This window comes from Schistocerca piceifrons, chromosome 3 (genome assembly GCF_021461385.2).
Source record: "Schistocerca piceifrons isolate TAMUIC-IGC-003096 chromosome 3, iqSchPice1.1, whole genome shotgun sequence".
NCBI classification, from domain to species: Eukaryota; Metazoa; Arthropoda; class Insecta; order Orthoptera; family Acrididae; genus Schistocerca; species Schistocerca piceifrons.
Genome location: NC_060140.1, coordinates 276,812,823 through 276,831,002, shown reverse-complemented (window position 1 = coordinate 276,831,002; position 18,180 = coordinate 276,812,823). Strand labels below are relative to the sequence as shown.

Genomic DNA, 18,180 nt, shown 5'->3' with positions numbered 1-18,180 from the left:
TGTTCCTTGTCTATATAAATGATTTGGGAGGCAATCTGAGCAGCCGTCTTAGGTTTTTTACAGATGATGCTGTCGTTTATCGACCAATAAAGTCATCAGAAGGTCAAAACAAATTGCAAAATGATTTAGAAACGTTATCTGAATGGTGCGAAAATTGGCAGTTGATCCTAAATAACAAAAAGTGTGAGGTCATCCACATGAGTGCTAGAACAACATAAATTGGAAAGAACACACAGAAAATGTTGTGAGGAAGGCAACAAAAGATTGCATTTTATTGGCAGGACACTTAGAAAATGTAACAGATCTACTACGCTTGTCCGTCCTCTTTTAGAATACTGCTGTGTGGTGAGGGATCCTTACCAGATAGGACTGATGGAGTGTGTTGAAAAAGTTCAAAGAAGGGCAGCACGTTTTGTATTATCACTAAATATGGGAGAGCGTGTCAGTGAAATGATACAGGATTTAGGCTGGACATCATTAAAATAAAGGCGTTTTTTGTTGCAGTGGAATTTTATCACGAAATTCCAATTACCAACTTTCTCATCCAAATGCGAAAATATTTTGTTGACACCAACCTACGTAGGGAGAAACGATCAGAATGATAAAATAAGGGAAATCTGACCGCGTATGAAAAGATATAGGTGTTCGTTCTGTCCACGCACTATACGAAATTGGAATAATAGAGAGTTGTGAAGGTGGTTTGATGAACCCTCTGCCAGGCACTTAAATGTGATTTGCATAGTATCCATGTAGATGCAGATGTAGAAGTTGGTGACTAGGTGGACGGTTGGTATCTCTGCACGATGACAGGGAAGGACTATGGCAAGGGGAAGTGATATCATCCAGGGTACAGTGATCAGCTTTGTCCCACAGGTTGACTTTTATCATCTACAGCTGACTGACATGAATAAAACTGTTATCATTACCATGTGGCAGCATTGTAGTTGTCAGAACTCTCTCTCTCTCTCTCTCTCTCTCTCTCTCTCTCCTCTTTATCTACTGTAGCATACAACGTGTCCAGGACATCCCCAGTGGAAACACATTGGCCAGTTGTCCTCTGGCCTTAAGATGTGTGTTCTTTTACAGGGCATCTACTTGATGTAGGAATTTGTTGTACTTGCATTGGTTGTGTGGTGAGTTATACTTTGATGCCTGCAATATAAGTCAGAGTTGGCAGAGTCCATTCTTCCCAGTGATTTCGGCTGGTGGTGGAGATTGCTACTAGAAATAGGTGCGCCACAGGGACCACATTCGGCAGTCAGTTGTACCTCTTTTGTCTTACTCTTTTGTGGCATTTTCTCAATTTTCTGGCAGCAATTGATGAATTCCTGTCATGACATCATTTACCAGAAGAGCTTGGTACATGTTGTTGACTCCTTTTATCAAATGGTCAATTTTGTCAACTTTTAAGATGTTGAGATTCACAATATGCCATAGGACCAAAATATTCTGTATGTATGACTGTCATTTCTCCATGACATTGGGTCCAAGTTGTTGTTCTGCTAAATAGGCTTGCTGCTGATTGTCACCAAACTGGAATTTATCCTAGCTCTTATGCTTCTCTTTTTGTTCTGGGACCAAGCTACCATGAACACCATCGTGAACGAATTATTGCAGCTACAATAGATAGGAAGCCAACACCCATATCATAGTAGTACAAGCTTATATTCCAACTAGCTCCTCAGATGACAAGAGAGATTAAAACTACCCCCTTTATCAGAAAAGTTCCAGGACAAGTTTTTTAGAAAATTGCACTTACCCAGTCATAATCCTAGCTTCTATCGAAGTAGTCCCCTTGGCTAACTGGACACATCGCCAACGTTTCTCAAGGTCTTGGGTGATCCGGGACTCTGTCATTCAGCACTTTAATGCTTCATGTGAGGGTGATACTCGTAGCACCAACTTTCATCCCCAGCAGTAATCTTTGACAGATATGTGGCATCACGTCTGACTCTGTCCAGTAGTTCAGCAGAAGCTCTTCATCTTTCCTCTTTCTGTCCATCTGTTAGTGTGCGAGGGATGAGTTTTGCATTAAGTTTCCATTTCCCTAAGTGTTCACATGAAATCTTACTACTCCCATTACAGTTCAAAGTAACTTCTTCTGATACTGCACACACAGTTACGTGATGGTCTTTTTGCAATAACTGCTCTGGTATTGTCTTGCAGTTATTCTCTGCATTCACGAAACCTGGTGTGCCACTCAAAAACACAACTTCTTTTTGCCTCACATGAATATGCTTGCTTAATCGTTATCCACATTTCACTAGGGGTTTTCCTGAGCTTAACGTAGAACTTAATGTTCACTTTTTGTTCACATCTGCATCCATTGTGTTACCATAACTATGTGAGGTAACGGGCGAGTTGTGGCGCCCTGGAAATATTCTAAGTTCAGAGTTGGTGGCCGCCGCTCGGCAAGGCACAGCTTGTAAGCAAGCGCGTGATGCCGCACAGCAACTGGACCGTGTAGTCCATCAAGCACGTGGCTAGGAATTCCTTGGTGTGTCGATAAGAGACTTGTATGCTGGGAGAGCCAAAGATGGCGGACTTTGTGAGACCATAACGGCAGACATTTCTCAGTTCGTATAGAAATTAATAGTAGCCAGACGAATCAGGATACCTCGAAAAGAAACATGTACATTACTATTATTTACACGACGATTCTGATGGCATAATCGTAGTATCTGATGGTAAATTATACAAGTAACACCCAGCAACGAATTTCCAAAATCTAAACACTTCATCAGATTTTGTTGGTTGACGTGTCTGTTGAAAGCTATTAGTGTAAACCTAAATTGGTATAAATTACAGGCATGTAACAAGAGTTATTGGAGGTCAAAGTGGCCGATTACTATCAATTGCGTCAGGCCATAAATACTCCACAGCTACACGAAAAAACAGTAGCAGCAAGCTTATAAATATATTTATTCATCTATGTCTTTGTTTATATCTCATATATACTATTCATGAAGAAATTGGTTAAATATTTACTGTGTTTCATAAAGCACAGAAACATTAGGCTACTGGCCTATCTTTTGTTGCTATTCCTTTGATATATGTTTATTTAATTTGTTTTTGTATTTAATCATGTATGTTAGTGTGTGTTTATGGTCCAGCCGTTGGAATATGTATTTAATTTCAGGTCATTTAAATGTAAATCCAGTATTTCAGAAGTGTTTCATTATATTTGTGTGGGTGCGTTGGCTTGAAGATATGGCACGAGCGCTCCAGCCAATCACAGCGCTCATGAATGGGGAGACTGGATGGAAGCGGGAGAAGAGTACGGCACAGGACATGGGAGGTGCTGGATGGAGAGTCTCGGACAGTACGGCACACCGTGCGCACAGTCGTGGAATGATTTGAACATTGGAGCGATTTGCACATGGGCGCGGGAGATAGAAATATTTTATAGCGCCGACTTATGAACTTAAGAGATCACCATGGTTTCCGCAGTGAAGATGAAGATGTAGTATGCGTTTAGAAATGAATATCTCGTGAGCTATGTTGTCGTTCATATTTAATTTCATGCAGTAGGAATCTATTGTTTCCCTGTTATTCAACTTATGTTTTATTTAATTACTGGACCATTGACACCAATAAGTGTTTTGCAGAAATATACTGCATTCTCAAAAGTACTTCTACTATCGTACTCATCATTTAAAGTCCTCAAAATAGTACCTGCAGCTTTTATTTGATTGCAATCTTTCATTTATAAAAGTGTATGTCATGTTCAAAATTCACAATTGCCAAGCGATAGAAGCCTTTGACCATTCGATTCACATGCATAGTCATATTGTATGCTGTAGACTCAGCAGTATTTGGCTGGTAATGAGGCAACTACATATTCCAGCCCCCAGACAATGAAACCAGCCAAAACTTTTAATATTTCAGCTCTGAGGGGGAAGGGTATGTAGTTGAGGGCCACCACCACTCATTTTTTTTTACTTGAAGTCCGTAACTGATACACCAAGAACCCAAATAGCTTGTTGCATAGGACAGCCCTGCCATTTAGTGAGTTTGCATGGAAACATGGGCAAGGTCATTTTAAGGTCACACACACATCACGTAACATAAAAAACATTTTTTCCTTTTTAGTATTGCGAACTCGAAAAACCTGTCCTGGAACTATACTGACAAAGGGAGTATAGTTAAATAAAGGAATACATGGGAACACCAGACAGTTTCAGATCAATTGTATAAGAGGCAGTCAAATAAAAACAAGGCAGATGTAAAAAATAAGCAAACTGTTTATTATTTCAAAAGTAATTGCCATAACTGTTATTATATTTATCCCACCGTCAGACAGGTCAGTGAGTGCATTCGTGGAAAAAGGTTTGTCGTTGCCTAAGGAACCGTTATTGTCCCCAGGCGTGCACCTCTTCATCTGAAACAAATCGACGGCCATGAATGTCTTTCTTCAGTGCTCCAAAATCTTGGAAATCACATGGGGAGAGATTGGAATTGTATGGAGAATGTGTGAGGGCTTGCCAGCAGAAGTTCTGAAACATAATCGAAACAACCTTGGCAACAGTCAACAGTCCTGGGTACTTGGAATTGATTATTTACTTCAGTTTTTGCAAAGTGTGCATGTAGACACATTGCAAAAATTTAGACACATCATAAAGTCCAAACACCCAGGAATGTTGATAAAAGATGACATTCTGTTGCAGGGTAATGCCCACCCACATGTTGCCGAGATTTAGATTATGCAGCAGAATTTTCACTGGGTAGCCCTTAACATTTTCCATAAAGTCCCGATCTCTGCTCATTAGATTTCCAAGTTTTTGGAGCCCTTAAGAAACATTTGTGGCTGTCAGTTTGCTGCGGACAAAGAGGTGCATGCCTGAGTAATCTTAGGGCTCCAGAGGCAGCCACAAGCATTTTCCGTAAAGGCATTGATGGTCTTCTCTCACAGTGGAATAATACACTGAAGGGCCAAAGAAACTGGTACATCTCCCTAATATCGTGTAGGGCCCTAGCAAGCATGCTAAACTGCCACAACAAGATGTGGTGTGGACTTAGACTAATGTCTGAAGTAGTGCTGGAGGAAATTGACACCATAAATACTGCAGCGCTGTCCATAAATCCATAAGAGTACGAGGCGGTGGAGATGTCTTCTGAACAGCACATTGCAAGTTATCCCAGATATGTTCAGTAATGTTCGTGTTTGGGGAGTTTAGTAGCCAGCGGAAGTATTTAAACTCAGAAGAGTGTTCCTGGAGCCACGCTGTAGCAATTCTGGATGCGTAAGATGTTGCATAGTCCTGCTGGAATTGCCCAAGTCTGTTGGAATGCATAATGGATATGAATGGATGCAGGTGATCAGACAGGATTGATATGCACGTGTCACCTGTCAGTCATCTCTAAACATATCAGGGGTCCCATATCACTCCAACTGCACATTCCCCACACCATTAGAACTCCACTAGCTTGAACAGCCCCCTGCTGACATCCAGGGTCCATAGATTCATGCGGCTGTTTCCACACCTGTACAAGTCCATCTGCTTGATACAATTTGAGGATTCGTCCAACCAGGCAACATGTTTCCAGTCGTCAACAGTCCAATATCAATATTGACGGGCCCATGCGAGGCGTAAAGCTTTGTGTCGTGGAGTCATCAAGGGTAGACAACTGGGCCTTTGACATTGTGTTGAATGGTTCGCATGCTGACACTTGTTGATGGCCCAGCATTGACATCTGCAGCAATTTGTGGAAGGGTTGCACTTCTATCACATTGAATGATTCTCTTAAGTTGTCGTTGGTCCCATTCTTACAGGATCTTTTTCCGGCCAAACAATGTCGGAGATTTGATGTTTTATCAGATTCCTGATATTCATGATACACTCGTGAAATGGTCATATGGCTAAATCCCCAGTTCATTGATACCTCTGAGACGCTGTGCCCCATCACTCGTGCACTGGCTATAACACCACGTTCAAACTCATTTAAATCTTGGTAACTTGCCATTGTAGCAGCAGTAACCAACCTAACAACTGCGCCAGACACTGGTTGTTTTAGATAGGCATTTCCTGCCTGTTTACATATCTCTGTATCTGAATATGCATGCCCACACCAGTTTATTTGGCGCTTTAGTGTATATCAAGTTATGGTATTACTTTTGAAATAAGAAATAGTTTGCTTGCTTTTTCCATCTGCTTAGTTTTGCCCCTTATGTAATGGTAATATAGATCTTCATGTCAGATTTTAAACTGAAAGTCATTTCCAGGGCTAGTTGTGTACTCTGCCCATAATGTATCGGTTATGAACTGCAAATGAAAACTGAAGAAATTGGTTAATGGTAAGAATTTCAGGATATATGATTGGAATAAGTTGATAGAGCCAGAGGTTTTTCAAGCTTTAGAAGTAATGTTAGAAACCATCAGGCTGCAACAGGGGGAAAAGATTACAATAGAAGACAAATGGAAGGCTTTGAGAAAGGAAATGGTGAAGAAGCAGAGGATCAAATGAGTAAAAAGACCAGGCCTATTGGAAGTCCTTGGGTAGCACAAGAGAAAGGGGGGGGGGGGGGGGGAAGAGAATGCAACAAAAGAAGCAGGAGAAAGGAAATATAGTCATTTATAAAATGATACTGACAGAAAATAAAAATAGCTAAGCAAAAATACTTACAGAACAGATGTAAGACTAGAAACTTGTGAGTAGGGGAAGATAGATGCTGCCAATGGGAGAATTAAAAATGCATCTGGAGGTAAGAGCAACAGCCATATGAATATCTAGCGTTCAAATGGAAATACAGAACTAAGCAAAAAAGGGAAAACTTAAAGGTCGAAGGAATATACAGTGTGTCTAACGGAAACAAATATGAAGACAATATTATAGAAAGAGAAGATGAAGTAATTGAAGATGGAATAAGGATGGAATAAGAGATATGATGCTCCATGAACAAATTAACAGAGTACTGAAAAACATCAATGGAAACAAGGTCCCTGGAGTAGACAACATTCCCAAAGAATTATTGAAATCCTTGAGACAGCCAGTCATGACAAAGCTATTCCAGCTGGTGTGCAAGATATATAAGGCAGGGAAAATGCCTTCGGACCTCAAGAAGCATGTAATATTTTAAATTCCTAGGAAGGCAGGTTTTGAAAGGTGTGAATATCACTGAAGCATCAGTTTAATAATACTTGGTTACAAAATATTGATATGAAGTATTTACAGAAGAATGGAAAAACGGGTAGAAGGTGATCTTAGGAAATACATTTGAGTTCCAGAGAAATGTAGGCACATGTGATGCAATCTTACATCTTATTTTAGAAGATAGACTGAAGAAAGGCAGAGAAACATTTATAGCACTTGTAGATTTAGAGAAAGCATTTGACATAGTTGACTGGACTACACACTTTGAAATTTTGAAGGTAGCAGGCATAAAATAGAGCATAAGGTTATTTACAACTTGTACCAAAACCAGACTATAATTAAGATTCAAGGGCATGAAAGGAAAGCAGTGGTTTAGAAGGGAGTGAGACAGATTTGTACTCTGGTCCCAATGTTATTCAGTATACATTAAGTGATCAGTAAAAGAAACCAAGGAGAAATTAGAAAGCTGAATTAAAAGTTCAGGGAAAAGAAATAAGAATTAATTTGCAGATGCCATTTAATTCTGAGAGATGACTAAGAACTTGGAAGAGCAGTTGACAGTATGGGTAGCATCTTGGAAAAAGGTTGTAAGAATAATGGACAGCAACAAAATTAAAAAGAGAGTACTGGAATATAGTTGAATTAAACCAAGTGATGTTGAGAAATTTAGATTACTCAGTGAAACACTAAAAGCAGTCCCCCCAGGGGGTCTACAACTCTTTTGTGGATACGTGCGTAGCGAGCACGGGACCCCAAGCTAATGTGGCCCTCCTTCCTTTCCGGGCTGCATACCTTCCCTTTCTGCATCCTTCCCCGTCCCCCATCTTCGCCCCCCCCCTCCCCCTCACCTCTGGCTCTTTCCTTCCCTTTCTCCCCCTCTGGGAGTATGGTTTGTGCCTACACCCGGAGACGGACGCTCGAAACTGTTACAAATTCCTTGCTTTCTACACTTGCAAGTCTTCGTCCTTCCTCTGTCATTCTCTTTTCCTTACCTCTTCTCTTTGCCCTTTTCTCCGCTGCGGCGTTTGAGACCCCTCTTCTTTCCTTTCCCTTTCTCTTTTTTCCTCCCTGTGCGTGTCTGAAGGCCGACCCACGCATTTCCATGCGTAGCCGGTGACGGGGTAACACGTAATTCCCCACCCCGGGTAGACAGGTAGGACACGTACGTACCCCTGGTAACGGCCAGGCCCAGGGGGGGGGGGGGGGGGGGTGATTACCCGAGCTGATACCTTCCGAAAGTGCCGATTGGTCCCTCCGTCCGTTTGTCGGGAGGTGTGACCTGAGGTGTGAACAATCACCTAAGGTGGGAGTGCCCTCAGAGAGGGCCCCCACAAGGGAGGAGCGCGCCATCGGAGACGCCGGTAATCATGGGGGATTCTTCGGCAATTGTTTCCTCACCTTCCACTATGTCTGCTCACAAGCGTAAGTTCACTGAGTCTCAGCCACAGTCAGTTCTTCCATCGTTGCCACAGTTCCTTGTTGTTTCTCGGTCTGACGAAGGTCACGACTTCTCCACGGTCAACCCTTTCATTATTCAGAAAGGTGTCGACGCAATTGCAGGTCCTGTAAAGTCTTGTTCCAGATTACGGAATGGCACCCTGTTGTTAGAAACAGTCAGTGCCCTCCAGGCACAAAAATTGCTGCGTACTTCACTGCTCCACACCTTCCCTGTCCGGGTTGAAGCGCACCGCACTTTAAATTCCTCACGTGGAGTCGTTTATACACGCTCCCTCGATGGATTGTCTGACGAAGAAATTCAGCACTACCTGTCTGACCAGGGCGTAATGGCTGTTCATAGAGTTATGAAAAGGGCTGACATGAACATCATTCCAACCCGCACTGTCTTCTTGACATTTGACAAAGTTCAACTCCCATCGAAAATCAAAGGAGGCTATGAGATAATTTCCGTTCGCCCTTACATCCCAAACCCTACACGTTGCTATCGGTGTCAGCGGTTCAATCACACCAGCCAGTCCTGTTCCAATCCGGCCAAATGTGTTACGTGTGGCAAGGATGCCCATGAGGGTGCTTGTCCACCTCCATCCCCTCGCTGCATCAACTGTATGGGTGACCATGCTGCTTCCTCTCGAGATTGCCCCTTTTTTAAGGACAAAAAGCTCATCCAGGAAATCAGAGTGAAGGAAAAGATGTCGGCCTTTGCTGCTCGAAAATTATTCGCCAGTCGACAGCCCACCGTGCCTCAGACAGGAAAATACAGCACTGTCCTTGCTTCTCCTCGGCCAACAAAGGAGGCTGCCATGCAGACTTGCGACCTCACCTTTAGTACCACGGTCGTCAGATCGGCCAGCGCAAAGATCGCCCGTTCAACCTCACCACTTTCACCTGCCCACTCTATGGCTCACCCTTCATCGGGTTCTGCTAAATCTCGAGCTCAAAAGTCAGACACCAAGACTTCGAAAAAAGAGCATACTCGTGAAGTTTTTTTACGTACCCCAACTTCACACCCATCTGTTCCTCCTTCATCTAAACGTCATACTTCCAAGAAGGCTACAAAGAAACCCAGTTCCTCTCCTTCTCCGCCAAGGCGTGTCCCATCTACAGCACCACCTGGCGGAAATCGCCCTCGCCCATCTTCTGTGTCGCCGAGGCGCACTGCTGGCGGCCGATCAACCGGCCGATCGCTGGTGGCAGGAGCTGCTCCTGAACAACCTATGGATCAGGGTCTTCTGCCTTCGGCTGAATGCCATTCCATGCTGTCGGTCGCAAGCTCTGAGCAGTCGTTGAGTTGACAGCAACCTTGGTCACATTCCTCCATTTTCTGTTCACCCTATGTCCTTTATCCACTGGAATATCTGCGGAATTCGAGCCAATCGGGATGAATTGTCGATCCTCATACGATCCTACTCGCCGGTCATCTTCTGTCTTCAGGAAACAAAGCTGCGTCCCCATGACCGCTTTGTTCTCCCTCATTTTCAGTCCGTCCGATATGGTCTCCCCTCTGTTGAAGGCACTCCAGCCCATGGAGGACTCAAGATACTTCTCCATGATACTCTCCATTATCACCCAATCCACTTAAACACTTCCTTCCAAGCTGTCGCCGTCCGTCTTTCCCTTTCTGGATACACGTTCTCTCTTTGTACTGTATACATTCCATCGTCCACACCAATGGCACGAGCTAATCTCCTTCATCTTCTTGGTCAGCTTCCACCCCCCTATTTGCTGGTTGGGGACTTCAATGCCCACCACCTGCTTTGGGGATCTCCACATCCTTGTCCATGTGGCTCACTATTGCTAGACGTCTTCCACCAAGCGGATCTAGTTTGCCTCAACACTGGGGTCCCTACATTTTTGTCTGCCTCCACGACAAATTTATCTCACTTGGACCTTGCAGTCGGTACTGTTCCGCTAGCTCGGCGCTTCGAATGGTTCGCCCTTGATGATACACACTCGAGTGACCACTTTCCATGTGTCTTTAGACTGCAGCCTGAACTGCCATATATGCGCCCGCGACGCTGGAAGTTTGCCCTAGCCGATTGGACACTTTTTTCATCTCTAGCGACATTCGATGACCGTCGCTTTCCCAGCGTCGACGATGAGGTCACACACATTACCGACGTTATTGTTACAGCTGCGGAACGTTCAATACCACGTACCTCCGAATTGCTCCGGCGCCCCCCAGTTCCTTGGTGGAACGAGGCATGCCATGACGCAACACGTGAGCGGCGACGTGCTCTCCGCGTTTTCCGCCACCATCCTACTTTGGCCAACTGTATCCGCTATAAGCAGTTCCATGTGCGATGCCATCGTGTCATCCGCGATAGCAAGAAGGCAAGCTGGAAATTCTTTATTAGCTCATTTAACACCTTCACTCCCTCCTCGGAAGTTTGGAGTCGGCTTCGACGGTTCTCAGGCGCGCCTAGTTTCTCCCCGGTCTGTGGGCTCACTGTCGCGCATGATACATTAGTGGACCCCATCGCAATTTCTAACTCATTGGGTCAGCACTTTGCTGAGATTTCGAGCTCTTCAAATTACCCGCCAGCGTTTCTCCCGAAGAAACGTGTAGCGAAAGTGCGACATCTTGCTTTCTCCTCTCCAAATCGCGAAAGCTACAATACTGTTTTCTCCATGCGGGAACTACAACATGCACTCTCTTCTTCTCGCTCCTCCGCCCCAGGACCGAATGGTATCCATGTCCAAATGTTGCTGCATTTATCAACCCATAGTCTGCGTTACCTCCTTCGCCTTTATAATCGAATTTGGACCGACAGTACTTTTCCCAGACGATGGCGGGAAGCTATCGTCGTTCCTGTTCCGAAACCTGGAAAGGACAAACATCTCCCCTCTAGCTATCGCCCCATTTCTCTCACGAGTAGTGTCTGTAAGGTTTTGGAGCGTATGGTGAATTACCATTTAGCGTGGTGGCTGGAATCCCGCAGTCTTTTAACACCTGCCCAATGCGGATTCCGAAAGCATTGTTCTGCAGTTGACCATCTTGTTGCTCTCTCCACTTATATCATGAACAATTTTCTCTGGAAACGCCAAACAGTAGCAATATTTTTTGATCTGGAGAGAGCATACAATACCTGTTGGAGGACAGGCATCATCCGCACACTGTTCTCTTGGGGCTTTCGAGGCCGGCTGCCCCTTTTTCTTCGCGAATTTATGGCAGAGCGCACATTTAGGGTGCGGGTGAACACTACTCTCTCCCGTACTTTCTCCCAAGAAAACGGGGTACCCCAGGGCTCCGTGCTGAGTGTTGTATTGTTTGCTATTGCCATAAATCCAATTATGGATCGTCTCCTTCCTGATGTCTCGGGCTCCCTCTTTGTGGACGATTTTGCGATCTACTACAGCTCTCAGCGGACCAACCTTCTTGAATGACGTCTTCAAGGATGTCTCGATCGCCTCCACTCTTGGAGCATCAAAACCGGCTTCCGTTTTTCTCCCAGTAAGACCATTTGTGTTAATTTTTGGTGACGTAAGGAGTTTCTTCCGCCCTCCTTACATCTAGGTCCTGTCAACCTTCCGTTTTCAGACGTCGCTAAATTCTTGTGTCTTATGTTTGACAGAAAACTGTGCTGGTCCTCCCATGTTTCCTATATTTCGGCTCGCTGTCTGCGATCCCTCAACACCCTCCGTGTCCTGAATGGTACCTCCTGGGGAGCGGACTTAGTGGTCTTTCTCCGCCTCTATCGCGCCTTAGTGCACTCGAAATTGGACTATGGACGCATAGTCTACTCCTCTACTCGGCCGTCTATTCTTCGGCGTCTCGACTCTATCCACCACCGTGGATTACGTTTAGTGTCTGGAGCTTTTTACACCAGCCCTGTGGAAAGCCTTTATGCTGAGACTGCTGAACCTCCGCTGTCCAATCGGCGAGCAGTCCTTCCGAGTCATTATGCTAGCCATCTGTCTTCCATGCCTGCTAATCTGGCCCATGACATTTTTTTCGACGCCTCCTTTGATGTAAGGTATGCAGGCCGCCCCCCCTCCCTACTACCACCGGGAGTCCGCTTCCGTCAACTGCTCTATTGTCTTTCCTTCCGCTTTCCTAAAACCTTCTTGACAACTTGGGGTATGGCACCGCCTTGGCTCCGTTCCCGGATCTGCCTGCCCCGTGACCTTTGTCGATTTCCCAAGGATGGTACCCCTTCACTTGTTTATCGTCGGGAATTTGCTGCTCTATGTGCACAAAGAACGGAAGCCACATTTATTTACACCGACGGCTCGAAAACATCGTTAGGTGTAGGGAGTGCCTATATTGCTGGCGACACCCCAAATCACTTTCGGCTTCCTGACCAGTGTTCGGTTTATACTGCGGAGCTTTACGCTGTTCTCCAGGCTGTCCACTACATCCGCCGCCATCAGCGGATACAGTACGTTATCTGCTCAGATTCTCTCTCCTCAGTCTCCAAGCTCTTTATCCTGTGCACCCTCTGGTCCACCGGATTCAGGACTGTCTGCGCTTGCTCCACCTGGGGGGCGTCTCGGTGGCGTTCCTCTGGCTCCCGGGACACGTTGGTATCTGTGGCAATGAGGCCAGCTATTCAATCGATTCCCTTCGCCGATCTACGGAGCATTTTATGTCGTCGTGTTGTTCTTTTATGGCACGCACATTGGTCGACACTTCCCCATAATAAATTGCGGGACGTGAAAGCTCTTCCTTGTGCTTGGACCTCTTCCTCCCGAACGCATCGTCGGGAGGAGGTAATTTTAACTGGACTCCAGATAGGGCACTGTCTTTTTAGCCATCGACATCTTTTAAGTGGCGATCCTCCCCCACTCTGTCCCCACTGCTCTCAGCTGTGGTCGGTAAGACACCTTTTAATTAAGTACCCCTATTTTAATCCGTTACGCGCCCGTCTACAGCTGTCGCCTGATATATCGTCAATTTTAGCAGATGATACGCGCTCGGCCGATCGCGTTCTAGAGTTCATTAGTGCCAGTGAAATGACGTCAGTCATTTGAAGCTTTTTTTGGGGACAACCAACCCCTTTCTGTAGTGGATTTTTAAGCCTTCCTTCTGCTTTTAGTTTTGCCAATTTTATGACTTTCGTTCCCATTGCTGCTGGTTTCCATTTTCGGTTTTTTACTGTTTCCTAAGTCACGGACCGGGCGCTAATGACCATAGCAGTTTTGCGCCCTAAAAAAAAAAACTTAAAAGCAGTAGATAAGTTTAACTATTTGGGCAGCAAAATAACTTAAGTTTGCTGAAGTAGAGGAGATATAAAATACAGACAGGCAACAGCAAGAAAAGTTTGTGAAAAAGAGAAAGTTGTCAACCTCTAATATCAAATTGATAGGGAGTCTCTTTCTGGGGATAATTGCTTGGAGTGTAGCCTTGTATGGAAGGGGAGCATGGATGATAAGCAGTTCAAATAAGAAGAGAATTGAAGCTTTTGTATTGTAGTACTACAAAAGGAAGCTGACAATTAAATGGGTATATTGAATAACTACTGAGGCAGTAAATCGAATTGGGAATTTATGCCACAATTTGACTAACAGGGATCAGTTGATAGGACACTTACTGAAATGTGGTTTCAAGGATTCAAATGAGGTATTAAGGAATAGCTCAGTTTGGTAATGGAGGCAGTTGTGAGGGTTGAAAGCTGTAGAGGGAGGTCTAGAAATGAATACAGTAAAAAAGTTCAAAGGAATGTCGGTTGCAGTAGTTATGTAGAGATAAGGCTTGCACAGGATTGTTGGAGAGCTGCATCAAACCAGTATTTGGACTGAAGACACAACATTTACTGCAAAAGTAATTCTCTGGAATGTGCAGGTTTTTGTGATCCATCAGCACTTGAATAAAATCAGTTCAAAGCTATAACAAAACAGACCTAATATACAGGAAAATGTGAAAAGATCAATACCATCCTTTATACCTCAAAGACTGAGAACTTGAGAAAAATTTGGTGTACTGTATACATAAATTTGTTGTTTCAGTAGAGCTACATCATCGTGCCTTTTTCTTATTCCACTCTTTCCACCATTTTCTCTCTAATTCTTACTCGCCTTGAACTTCATGATTGTTTACCTTAATTAGAATATTAGTAACAGAGCAACTGAGGAAATGATTATTCAATCGTCCTTTTAGATTTTTGACAAGAACTTAATCACAAAGCCAAATAAACCTGTAACTTACGTGTGTTCATTTTCAAACAGAAATATAGTTTTATAAATTTATCTTAAGTTATGTCATACCATTATATTAAATTTTAAAAATATTTTTACATTCATCAGGCACATACTCGTGGGCTCCCAAAGGATCATGAAGGTGATGTGCGTGTGATCTCAATTGAAGGAGTGGACAACAATATGTGTTGTGGTACACATGTCAGCAATCTTAGTCAGTTACAGGTCAGTATTTATCTGTTTTTGATTTGAAGGAATATATATGTATGGTTCACAGTTCACTAGCTACTATCCTAGATATATCTATTTTCACATTTTGTTGGAGCATGCTGGATGATTGTAGTGTAATATACACTTTACCTTGTAGTTTTTTCTGCTTGGTTTTTTTTAAATTTTTAATGTAAATACATAACTACACATTGCATTGGTGTCAGTCAGACTGGCGTGGGTGACATGATCACATTGCTGTGTTTCTTGTTTATGCATTCATACTTGTTAATTTATAAAACCAGACTCCAGTTGAACACGATTACTGTTTACAAGTTTGTAGTGTCAGCAGAAATGTTTTACTCATCCTCCTCCTCCTCCTCATTCTTCTTCTTCTTCTTCTTCTTCTTCTTCTTCTTCTTCTTCACATGCTAGCTGCCTTTGCCAAACATCTTTAGCACATTTTTCAATTTGTTAATGTTGTGGATGCATTTTAATTCTTGCAGCTCCTGGGGTACTTCATCAGCTGTGGCCTGGAAACTCAATGTGCCCCTAGCATGTTTGATGTTATTCTTTGCAGTTACGTTGACTGTAATACCAAGCTGATAAAACATAAGGGTTTTTTAAAAATGTGACGAGAATAGAGACAGAGGGGCTGTACATCCTTGAGAGATTCCTTGTGATATTTAATTCTGCAGTTCTCAAACTTAGCTGTAGGGTGCTGACTCCCAGGTGAAGAGCTCGTGTAATACTCACAGCTTTTCATTCTGGCTGCTAGAAATTTAGTGTTTTATCACAGTCAATCAAATCGTCTGCAGTCTGGAAAACGTATGTACATCCACTTTTTAATTTTTATATTGTTGGCCTGAAACATGGCTTACATCATCCTTGGCACTCTGAATGTTATAATGGAGGGTACTAACGGAGGAATATCATGTTACTGGTCTTTCTTCTGAGCATATGCCTGACAATGAGATACAGTTACCTTACTACTCTTAGTAGTCTTGTTGCTCTGATGCGAAACAAGGTTACTGGAAAGGTGTGGGGAATGTTGAAGATAAAAGTTTTATACAACACTGAATTCTCAAACATTTCTAGAAACCTTTTTTCTGTGAGTTTCCTACACTGAATGACAGACTTTGCATTGCAGAATGCAACAGAAAATAGCTTTAGCAATTGCCGTATGCCATCGACTTACTTGATTCTCAAGATGCTTATGAGAAACTACACCGTTCCTTTTCCATAGAAGTCATTTTGGATTCCTTTTCCCTAGAAGTCATTTTGGCAGTATCTTGCAGTCAGGGTAAATGAAAACATTTGCAAAACATTGCCAAAATAGTATCCCTGATCTTTTGTCTGTTGCTTTTTTCATTCAGCTCTTATCAGGACAAAGAAAGGGATCATTCAAACACTCCGGCAATGCATCCCGGTACTAGTTCCCAGCATAAAATAAGCATTGGCTGCAGTACACTGACTGAAATCGGCACCTAATTCTCACAGTGGGACCACCGCCTCTTTAGGGCAATGTAATCACTGCAGTATTTTACGTTTTATTTAGGAGAAAAATATGAAATTTCAGGGTAAAAAAAATCTTTTCTCAAAGATTTGAGACCTAAAATTATTCTCTCTGTGGTGGTACAGAGCAGAGTACACAGCTACATTAGTTAAGAAGTGTGTAGTCCAAAATAACAAGTCAAACTGGGGAGGTTTAGCCATCATAGTTTAGTCCCGTGCTGTTAAGTCATTTCTGCTGGCTAATTAAGGGTTGCTTTAGGAGCTCCAAAAGCTGACTGAGCTACATTTTACCCAGATAACTAAAAAAGAAACACTAATTTTCAAAAAATATTTGTTCAGCTAATTATACCAGCCAACATAATGTTATAAAATATTCGGACATAAAGTATAGTATAGTATGGAATTGAGGACCTAGAAATGGCGGAGAGACTTCGTCCCCGCTGTAGCCCTCAGTAGTACACAACCCCACAACAGGCTACAGCAGTCCTTTCACCCCACCGCCGAGCCACACCGAACCCCAGGTTATCGTGTGGTTCAGCCCCTAATGGATGACCCCTCCCTCCTGGGAACGTCTCACACCAGATGAGTGTAACGGCAATGTTTGCGTGGTAGAGTAATTATGGTGTACATGTACGTGGAGAAAGTGTTTGCACAGCAATTGCCGACTGGTGTAACTGAGGCAGAATAAGGGGAAGCAGCCTGCATTTATTGAGGCAGGTGGGAAACCACCTTAAAAACCATTCACAAACTGGCCGGCACTCTGGACCTGGACACAAATCTGCCGGGCGGATTCATCCCGGGGACCGGCATGCCTTCCCACCCGGAAAGCAGTGCGTTAGATTGCATGGCCAACCAGGCGGGCTTAAAGTATAGTAAGTAAGCAGTGTTACAGATGGCATCACAGTTTGTTATTTTCCAAAAGGGTTATCGCAATCACTCTTTTTTTTTCTGTTGGAGATATTTAGTGGTCGGTGTGAACATATCGTGAGTGTTTCAATAAACATATCTCCAGTGAGCATTTTCTACCTTTATTTCTTTACTCATTGCACACACTGTCATTTCAGACTGTTAAACTAAGAGGTAACCTACATACTTACTTAGCTAGTATAAATGATCTATTTTAGACAATCCAATGGAAATAGGCTTACCATTTAGGGGTCAGAGTAACCCACATTTCAATATATATATGTATTGAATTAGTAACTATCAGTCCTTTGAGATACAGTAAAGTTTGTGTATATCGTGCCAAATTTTATTCTTGGAGCATTACACATTCTCACTCAAAGAATGAATTACATAAAGAAATGACAATTTTGGACTACTGGCTCCTCTTGGATAAGTTTCTGTGGATACCCATAAATGAAATCTGCAAAAATTTGATCACAACACACTGTGTATCCCATAGCTGTCATGCTTCTACATCTACATCTACATTTATACTCCACAAGCCACCCAATGGTGTGTGGCGGAGGGCACTTTACGTGCCACGGTCATTACCTCCCTTTTCTGTTCCAGTCGCGTATGGTTCGTGGGAAGAACGACTGTCTGAAAGCCTCCGTACGCACTCGAATCTCTCTAATTTTACATTTGTGATCTCCTCGGGAGGTATAAGTAGGGGGAAGCAATATATTCGATACCTCATCCAGAAACGCACCCTCTTGAAATGTGGCGAGCAACCTACACCGCAATGCAGAGGGCCTTTCTTGCAGAGTCTGCCACTCGAGATTGCTAAACATCTCCGGAACGCTATTACGGTTACCAAATAACCCTGTG

The 18,180-nt window shown here is 43.4% G+C and overlaps 1 protein-coding gene across 1 annotated transcript in view; it reads left to right on the top strand.

The window, feature by feature from the left end:
- LOC124789357 (alanyl-tRNA editing protein Aarsd1) overlaps nucleotides 1-18,180 on the top strand; it is an 87,927-nt gene that overhangs the window by 25,612 nt on the left and 44,135 nt on the right. Inside the window, exon 6 of the mRNA XM_047256684.1 lies at nucleotides 14,794-14,910. Within this exon, the coding sequence (XP_047112640.1) occupies nucleotides 14,794-14,910 (117 nt within the window). The remainder of the gene's footprint in view (nucleotides 1-14,793; nucleotides 14,911-18,180) is intronic.